Consider the following 10,449-nt stretch of genomic DNA (forward strand, 5'->3'; position numbering starts at 1 on the left):
TTGGTCGATAATTACGAAGGGTGTGTCTTTTAAATTATGAACTATTATTCTGCGCATTGCGATAAGAAATTTAAAATACCAGCGCTTGGAATCACGAATGCTGGGCTTTGATGCAAGTGTTCCGGTGACTTGATTCGAAGTTGGAGAGCGTAAGGTCGACGTAAATAAGAATGGTCAAATCTATTCGAGCGTTAGCCAGGGTCTCCTTAACTGACTGAAGCGGCGACGGTATAAAGATCTGCATGCATGCCAAGGGGTCGAGCTAGTGCGCAGTAAATGAGACGCCCATAGTACAAAAGTATAATAAAAAAAGAAACTCGCAGAGTTTCAGCATGTATACGAAGCTAAAGCATGGTATCGAACTGGACATCGATCGTGGTTCTGTTAAAGAAAGAAAAAAGAGGATTGAGTGTCCCTCGAAGCACTTAAGAGCGACAACTGAAGCTTTAAAAAGCACACAGTATCTGTACCCACTAAGAATACATAGATTATACTATATATATATACGCACAGCTATATGTGTAAAAGCATTATATCAACCGTCATGGTGGCACTACGGTCGTTGCAACGCGGAAGAAGTTTTGTCCCTTCGGTGATTCAACTCACCGATGAGTAGGTGCCAATGGGTTTAAGGTGATAATTATCGTCATCCTGACGGGGAAAAAGCTCGGCGTCTAACTGGAGGCCTCTATCCCAGCCGATTTTGCGGCCGTTACCATCATAGTTTCCTACAACAACTACTATAGGGAATTCTGGCACTGCATTCGTTCAACCACCATGGGAATGATGGGTTACATGAATTTGTTTTATCTTCGTACTGGTGGATTTAGACATTCTTGTGGCTTCGTTTATTACGCTTTATGCGCCTTCATTTCCGTAAATTTCCGAGTAATCCATACTTTTCCAAGTGAAGAATACTCTGCGAACATGCACAATCGCTAGTAACTGCAGTGGTGTTGCCTGTCTAGCAGGCCAAATCGAAACGCGCTGGCTTGCCCGCGAGCAATTTATAATGGCGTTCTACGCCGCTTGTCCGTGCGTGCGACCTCGGCGTAATGGTTTCAATATAGGGCTTTGGTACCTGAGGTCCTGCTTTCCAATCCTGCCGTCGGACACTATGATAATTGTTTGTTTAACTATTTATTACAAAATACTTTGTCGAAAATGACAAGTTTGCAAAGTCACGAAGCCGTTTCAAGCCAGAAGGACGAAGTTTAGGCAAATCCATGTACTTTCAATAATTCACGTGCTGGCTGAACGAATGCAGCGGCAGAATTCCCTCTAGCAATTCTCTACGGGAGCTTGCAGCTCCCGCACACACTAGCGCCAGAGTTCCCTAAAGTAATTATTGTATGAAACAGCACCTCGAGGTCTATGGCGATGCTCGCTACCGCAGTAAACTTTGCGGCTCATCGCCACTGAGCCACCGCAGCATTTCAGCAGAAAAAAATGCATACAAGTAGGAACGAACGTGTCACAGTCGCGATTACATTGGAAATTGATAAGTGTTAATGCAGTTACATGGCCATTACGACTACGACGACTACCTCAAGAGAAACGTACGGTTAGACGTGCCACTGCAGCAGTGTTCTTGATCTTGCTTCAGTGGTTAATGAATTCAAGAAAGCAGTTTCAATTCCAAATGCATCGGGCCGCTTAACATGGTATGAATTGCCCTCAGTGTTTCGTGTGGATAGGCTTAGTGCAGCTGGCCCAAAGGTTCGTGACTGGTTAAGCAAGCTGGCAACATAGTGACGGTAAATATATAAATCGATAAACGTATAAACTTTGCGCTGTGGACTTGACCTTTGAGCTTTTACGAAGTAGGAAAAAGCAAACGCCAGTGATGCTCGTGACAAACTTCGTACAATATAACGGGAGTAAACTGCCTCACACACCAGTAATGCAACGTGACGCAGCAGAATGCAACGGCGCGAGGAAGGTGACGTTAGTGATAGTGTGCCCCATTTCTAATCGCTTTTATGGGTAGACGAAGGAACTTAGCAGAAATAATTGTCAATATAAAGAAGCTGTAATCTTCCTTTATTACCGTTATTAAATGGACACTGTGGTTATTTGTTTGGTTTCTCCTTTATTAACAAATATTGTTAAATACGCACGTTCCGCTAGTTCTGAAGTATTATTTCGTATGCCTTTTAACTTGTATTATTCTGTGCATGTATCGCTTGCACTGCATCATTTTGATTTATTTAAATGAATCTCTGTTAGTTGTGTATGACACTTATTATGTAATAAACCAACGGGTTGATCTATAAGGTAGCGCAATATATATCTATGAACAGTTCACTGGCATCCGTTTAATATTTGTTTTCGAGTGCAGTTGCTACTTTGCAAAACACCTCACAGGTTGCCGTAGGAATTGGTGCAACAAGTAGCGTTGATAGGGAGGTTGAGCAGACCACTAATCCGATTTACTACCTTCACGGTGAAAAGAAACAGAAAAATGGAAGGATGAAAGAAAGAGCAACAGAATAGAGTTGGGCCGGTTTTCAGTTAGTCTCACCCTTGCTTCTCGCTTCTAACAAAAGAACTGAGCCAGGATGTCAACGTTAATGTTCACATTTAATTGCAGAAACCGCCTGCTGTCTCTCACATATATTCCCATACTGTTTAGTTAGGTTACATGTGGTTGTTGAGAACATATGAACTGTCTAAGGAAAGCAGAGGGAGCACAGTAACCGGGGCGAGTGCGATAATGCGAAGCGAAAGGAGATAAAAAGAATCTGGAGATGGCTTGCGACAAAAATGAACGAAAGTGAGGGGTGGATAAAGCGAAGAAGGCGAGCACCATCGGCAACCTCACAGGTCCCCTATGCCAGCCCGGGAGAAGGCGCGCGTTTCCCATCAACGCCACAGGCGCCGCATCTATCAAGTGACAGTGGCGCTTCCCTAGCATTGATGGTTCATGCTAGAATGTGTTCAGACCAGCCAGACGCTTAGAGGATAATACGTTTGTACTAAACCAATGCATAGAGATTTCAGTGGCTCGTAAGACCTTCAGGGATAGGATTTCTAGTTATTAAGTGAGTCTACGACAACGCAGACAGGGAGTTGTTATGGTATAATCTGAAGCACGAAGGCATACAAGACTATTTCATGAAGCTGGTGAGGGAGACTATAGAAACAACCGAGTACAAGTTGTATGGGAGAACCGAAAATGTGATGAAGTGTTGGAAACTGACGAAGGACTGAAGTAGCGATATCCTCTGTCTCCGGTGTTGTTCTAGCTTTAGTCAAGCGTATAGAAATTTGAGACGACTGAAAAGCAGTGAATTAGGGTTTGATCCATCCTGCATTCGTAATGGGCAAAAGGTGCAACAGAAGGAAAGCAGTAATGGTGCCAGCGCTAGAGATTGCAAAGGCCATTCTGTGTTTAAAATCCGATATCTTGTTGGGCTTGGAAGTTAAGTAGGCCGGTTGCCTTTAAGAGCCCACGGTAAGGAGGCGGTGTGATCCCCCGTAGAGTGGGCCAGGTGGCTAAGTCCATGCGTATTACGTCAGTTTATTCCCAGACGTGTGGCGAGTTAGTCCTTACTTTGTCCTTTAGTTTGCTTATAAAAAACACAACTGAACGGAATTCGAAATAATTTCAAAGAAGCTAACGCTGTCTTTGACAATAATTCTTTACATTTTTGCCGTAATTTCTGTGATGTCATCACGCTGTGGAACTGACCTCGTTGTTTTCCTAGTTGTCTGTTCATCAGCCCACGCCCCAACACTGACAATGTATTTGCACTGAAGAAACTGGCATACCGGCTAACCGTGACGTTCTTGTCTCCTTGTCTTGCGTCTATGCTGTCACTGTTACTGTCCTGTTAACGCCTTCAGATGCACTCTTTCGTTTCAGAAACCTCTCGTTGCCTTTAAGGCGAAAGTGATGTTGTCATCGTTATGCGCTTCAATTTGCTACCGAGTCCTCAAGCCCATCTTCGTGAGAATCTGTTTGCCGCGTTCAGCCTATTGTCGCCACCCTCATATAACGCCCACATTTATTTCCCGATCTGATGGTGTTCAGTCACAGTCACCCCTCAACGCACTGGCTGCTTCGCTCTCTGCGTCTGGTTCAAATCAGACGGATGCATGACTTGACCATGGTGCTGACACCAGCTGTTGTACATCCTCCATTCCGGAGCCAAAGTTCCCCCCCCCCCCCCAGAGGCGCCGGACATTTGATAAACCCCCGCGCTGCGGGCCGCCGACGAGGTGGCAAGGAGGACTCCCTCTCGGAGGCGCCAGACACTTGATACCCCTCAAACTACGTGCCTTACTCGCGGGCGCGATCTACGAACAGCAACCGGCGGTGCGGTGGTGCCTTCCAAGTGTGGACCGGGTTCTTGTACGAGCGTGGTGCAAGAATGCCTGTTCGGCACGGTGTATTATGACTTTCTCCTTCTCTCTACTCTCTCCCATTTCCTATACCGTCTAGTGAAAAATAAAACAGTCTTCTTGATGCGCTCGAAGCGAACGGACGTCTGTCATTTTTCCATAAGTTCAAAGTTCTCCGTCTCTTATTCCACAACATTTTTGGTGCCGAAACCCGGGAATAGGGACGTCAAAAGATGGACATCGACCGAATCAAGCGAAAAAGGGCCGTGGCGCGAGCATCTACAACCAAGCTGATCAATGATGTATCCACTATGGACGGCAGCGCATCAATCGGTGAGCTGGAAGAAAAGATAAATCTTCTTTCTCTTAAAGAAGACTCACTGAAAGAGCTAGATCGGGAGATAGAAAAAGGCGTTGAAGATGAAGCTTTCGAAGAGGAAATTGCATGCTCCGAAATGTACAGAGAAAAGATCAACGTGGCGAAAACAAAGGTACAACGCATGCTACGCGACTTTAGCTGCACAAATGTTTCATCAGATCGCACACTAAACTCCTCAGATCAAAGAGAATCTAGCGCAAACGATTCGCAAAGACGCCCCACCGTAAAGCTGCCAAAGCTCGAAATCAACAAATTCAACGGAGAGCTTCGAGAGTGGCAAGGTTCTGGAGTCAGTTTGAGTTGATTATCAACGCTAACCAGAACTTCTCAAACGTAGACAAATTCAAGTACCTCAACAGCTACTTGACAGGAAAGGCGGCCGCTGCGGTAGCAGGACTTGACTTGTCGGAAGGCAACTACGATGTCGCTCTCTCGCTATTAAAGGAGAGGTTCGGCAGAAAGGAAGTTATTATAGAAGACCATATGTCACGGCTGCATAACATCAAGCCAGTGCGTGACTCACGGAATCTCGGTCAACTGAGCAGCCTCGTCGACGAAGTAGAGACAGGTGTACGCAGCCTCACTTCTTTAGGCGTGAGTGTTGGCCCTTATGAAAATTTGTTACTTGCCGTAATAAAGAAAGCGGTGCCTGCCGACCTTCGTCTGGAATACCAACGAAAAAACGAGGCTACGAACGAGGGAAGTGAGCTGGAGGAGTTCCTGCGTTTTTTAAGAAAGAAGGTTGCGACGCGGGAGATCATACAGCGGGCTGAAGCTCCGAGAGACAACAGTGCTGAATTGGTAAAGGAAAGGCGCAACAGCACCACTAAAGCGGCGAACATGCCTACTGCAGCGGCACTGCACACCACGATCAAGGACGGCACAAGGAAGACAACAGGAGTCTGCTCCTCGGCTGCTAGCGTGATGCGGATAGGAGTGAGTGAACAAATTTACAAGGAAGTATCAGCACAGCTAAAGTCTTTCTGGGAGCTCGAGCACATCGGTATCAAGGAACATGGGCCAGTTCGTCACGAGGACGCGGTCCTTCAGCACTCTAAAGAAACCGTCAACTTTGAGAATGGCCGCTATAAGGTGTCGTTCCCTTGGAATTCGTTGGTTTACGAGCTTGGCGACAACCACGAGTGCGCAGCAAGGCGTCTTAAAGCACAGACAAAGCGCCTCTTGGAAGGAGATTCGTTGATTAGGGAATACGACGCCTGCATAAGAAACTACATAGAAAAGGGCTATGCAGAGCCAGTCAGCAAGGATTGCGGTACGTCGGAAGGTCCGGTGCACTATATGCCACATCAAGCAGTTGTTCGTCGCGAAAGCCAGACGACAAAACTGAGGGTAGTATTCGATGCATCATCAAGTACCAAAAATCGCCTCTCACTGAACAATGTTTTGGAAAGTGGCCCAAACCTAAACCCAGAGCTCATTGATCTGCTGATCAATTTCCGCACTTACAACGTTGCCACCGTTGCGGATATTGAAAAGGCCTTTTCCAGATATCACTATCAGAGGGCGATCGGAACGCTGTGCAGTTTCTCTGCTACGCTATGACGCCAAAGAAAGGGGAAGAGCTTCCAGCTGTGGTGACCTATCGCATGACTCGCGTGCCGTTCGGTGTGACGTCGAGCCCATTTCTCTTGGCTGCAACGTTGCAACATAATCTTGAAGGCCTGCCGGAACGGTACGCTGAAACTGCAGGTATTCTGCGCAGGCATCTTTACGTGGACGACCTTGCAACTGGAGTTGACAGCCTTGACAAGGGTAAAGTCTTGTGCCAGGGATGCGGCTACACAAGTGGATGTCGAATGACCGCGATCTCATAAACTTCTTAGAGAATGGCAATGTGGAGAGAACGAACGCTGATGCTGGACATGCTGCAGCTACAAAAATATTGGGAGTAGGTTGGAGTGCTCAGACTGACCACTTTGGATACAACCTAACTTCACTGATTGACTTCCTCTCCGCAAGAGCCGACAACAAGAGATTTGTGCTGCAGGTATCGGGAAGAATTTTCGACCCTTTTGAATTTATTGCTCCCACAACATTATGCGCAAAGGTAATGTTCCAGAAGTTGTGGGAGTTGGGAATTGGTTGGGATGATCCCTTGCCTGAAACATTGCAGCCTGAGTGGGACTGCTTGTGTAGGGAGCTTCCATGCATTGAAGGAGTGTCTATTCCAAGACTGATAGCGCCAGGCTTTAGAAACGACAATACGGAGAAAGTGGTGCATGTTTTCTGTGACGCAAGCCCGAAGGCCTATGGTGCTGTCGCATATATCGTGACCAAGTCTCTGTTCGTACTAACAAATGTCATCTTGGTCATGGCTAAATCAAGAGTGGCCCCTTTGAAACGCCTCTCGCTACCCCGATTGGAGATGATGGGAGCCCTTGTTGGCGCGCGACTATGCCACTACGTTGCCAAGGCCTTGGATCTGAAGAACGTTGCTACCATCCTCTGGACTGACTCTACAGTAGCTATGTACTGGATCAAGGGAAACGCTGCCAGATGGAAGCCCTTCGTGGCAAATCGAGTCTCAGAGTTACAAGCGCTGACAGATCCCAGGGATTGGAGACACTGCCCAGGCTCAGACAACCCCGCTGACCTAATCACCCGCGGCATTCTCCTATCGGCCCTGCGGGAAAGCGAACTGTGGTGGAAAGGACCCCGTGGGCTTCAGGGGGATGACACGTGTTGGCCAATGATAAGTGAGCCTAGCCCGAAGGTTGGGGAGTGCCAAATGGAAGAGCGAAAGGTGACGGTGATGCCCATAGTATCATCGTCATCCATGGCAATTTTCAATGTTGAGAATTATAGTTCATTCAGCAGAGTCGTGCGAGTAACCGCGTGGGTCCGCCGCTTTGTCGACAACTGCCACAACAAAGACGGAAGGACGATCGGCCCATTACGAGCTGAAGAAGTAATCAGCGCCGAAAGATACTGGTTGGCTAAAGCTCAAGAAGATGCGTTCAGCGACGACATTTCAAACCTGAAGAATCAAAGACCACCGCACAAGAGCTCTCCTGTTTGGCCTTTCAACCCGTACTTCGACAAAGAGGGCCTCATGCGAGTTGGTGGACGCTTGCAATTCAGCGATAACAACGAAGAGACTAAGCATCCCATCGTTCTCCCTGGCAAGCACCCCCTCATGTCACTGCTCATACGGAAGGAACATTTGAGAATGCTGCACGCGGGCGTACGCGATACGCTAGCACAGCTGCGAGAATCATATTGGATTATCCGAGGACGTCAGGCCGTAAAGAAAATTATCAAGCAGTGCCTCGTCCGTCACAGGCAAAGATTCCCTCCAGCTACGGAACCAGTAGCACCACTTCCAGCTGACAGAGTGACGAAGGGCAACCCGTTCGACATCGTTGGCATCGATTTTGCAGGGCCCTTGATTTGTCAACGGTCACGCGACAGCAAAAAATGCTACGTCGCTATTTTCACCTGTGCTGTGACACGTGCCGTCCACCTTGAGCTCGTCAGCGACCTGTCGGCTACAGCCTTCCTCTTGGCCTTTAAACGCTTTGTGGCACGCCATGGAATTTGCTCGACGGTGTATTCGGACAACGCGCTAACATTCAAGCGTGCAGCCAGGGATCTAAAGGCAATGTTCGTGCTGTTGCCAGTCGAGGAATTGCAGTCATACTTCGCCGGAAACAAGATCAGATGGAAGTTTATTGTTGAACGGGCAGCTTGGTGGGGTGGATTCTGGGAGCGGATGGTGCGATCTGTGAAAGTAGCATTGCGAAAGGTGTTAGGTCGGAGCAGCTTGAGTTTCGAAGAACTGACCACCGTTCTTTATGAGCTGGAGGCCATGATCAACTCCCGCCCTTTGACTTTCATATATGATGATGCTCAAGAGCCAGAACCACTGTCACCGGCTCATTTCCTTGTCGGAAGAAAGTTGACGACCGTTCCTCCACACCTGCTGCCGGACGGAATTCCTGGCGGTGGCATGCATCTCTCACGACGCTGGAAGTACCGGACTGCCATGGCCGACAGTTTCTGGAGACGGTGGCGGAAAGAGTACTTATTGGAGCTCAGATCGGCAATATGTGCCGACCAACGACATCGAGTGATCTGAAGAAAGGCGCATTGTTGCACCTGAGGGAAGACCGCTTGAAACGCCACATGTGGAAGACCGCCAGATTTAAGGAAACATCTAAGGGTAGAGACGGCAGGGTGCGGTCCTGCAAACTGGTATTAAGTAGGGGAACTGAGGTGAAGCGACCGATACAGCTGCTGTATCCCTTGCAGATTGTGGAGCAATGAGCTCAATAATAGTTCGCTCATCCGGGGCAGGTTGTTGTATATCCTCCATTCCGGAGCCAAAGTCCCCCCCCCCCAGAGGCGCCGGACATTTTGCGGGCCGCCGACGAGGTGGCAAGGAGGACTCCCTCTCAGAGGCGCCAGACACTTGATACCCCTCAAACTAAGTGCCTCACTGGCGGGCGCGATCTACGAACAGCAACCGGCGGTGCGATGGTGCCTTCCAAGTGTGGACCGGGTTCTTGTACGTGGGTGGTGCAAGAATGCCTGTTTGGCACGGTGTATTATGACTTTCTCCTTCTCTCTACTCTCTCCCATTTCCTATACCGTCTAGTGAAAAATAAAACAGTCTTCTTGATGCGCTCGAAGCGAACGGACGTCTGTCGTTTTTCCATAAGTTCAAAGTTCTCCGTCTCTTATTCCACAACACCAGCCTTGACGCGAGACAGGTTTTCCAAATGCTTCAATTGTTCCTTACCTCATTTGACTGCCTGTAAACGTCAGAAAGCCTAACATCCTTGCACTTCATATTCATACACAATCGTAAGCACCTTTTACGGCAGCGTCCATGGAGCGTGTCTCCTGCTGAACTACTCCTTATTTTGCGGTCTGCCGTTCTTTCAGTTTGTCTGTCAGCCGGTCGGTTGGTCTGCGTCCAACCACTTTCACACGAACTTTCACACGATCATTAGGCCACCATTGGTCTAATGTGTATAGCATCGGGCTGCGCTGACGAAATGGGGTTGGAAACCAACTGTCGGACCAACTTCGGTCACTACCCTATTGAAAAAACCAGCACCTTCCAGTGCCTTCTAGTGTGACACCAGCGCCTTTTTTGACACTCGATGGCACAGGACACTGGCGCTCGCTGGGAATCACTGGGACACCAGTGAGAACGCTGGATAAGAGCTGGGTCACACTGGACGAGACGCTGGTTTCACTGCCACGACGCTGGGGCGCACTGGTTCCTGCTGCAGACGCGCTGGCTCTCGCTGCACTTCGCTGGTTCGAACTGGAAACTGCGCTGGTTGCGTTTGTGCCACACTGGTTCCACTACGCAAGGAGTATAGGTGCTAGCGAATATTAAATGCTTTATACAATTTTATTGATTGATACTAGTCTATGGTGCTAAATAACGCTATATCTAGGAGTCATAAAAGCCTACTTCATGTCGCAGCTCTGAATAAAGGCACGTGAGCTGCCCTGCTTATGCATGCATGTATTTGACCATGAAGATCACTTTCGTTTTTTGCATTTTCCCTTTTGACTGGGAGGATAGCTACTCTTGAACGAAACCACGCAAACGCAGAGGACGCCTCGTTTTTTAGTAGTTTGTACGTAACCGATGACTGTGAGTTGTCACCATTTTCGCAGTATTGTGGAGTCGACACGAAACCCATAACCCGCTTAGACGCATTCGAACGGACCCACAGTTAGAA

General features: G+C 48.1%; 1 protein-coding gene across 1 annotated transcript; it reads left to right on the plus strand.

Annotated features, from left to right (window-relative positions):
- The first annotated feature begins 7,058 nt into the window (after positions 1–7,058).
- Positions 7,059–8,825, plus strand: LOC142586175 (uncharacterized). Its single transcript, XM_075697426.1, has one exon. It carries the CDS (start codon positions 7,059–7,061, stop codon positions 8,823–8,825), a length of 1,767 nt encoding a protein of 588 aa, XP_075553541.1.
- The last annotated feature ends 1,624 nt before the right edge of the window (positions 8,826–10,449 follow it).

The sequence above is a fragment of the Dermacentor variabilis genome, chromosome 6 (assembly GCF_050947875.1).
Source record: "Dermacentor variabilis isolate Ectoservices chromosome 6, ASM5094787v1, whole genome shotgun sequence".
Lineage (NCBI taxonomy): Eukaryota > Metazoa > Arthropoda > Arachnida > Ixodida > Ixodidae > Dermacentor > Dermacentor variabilis.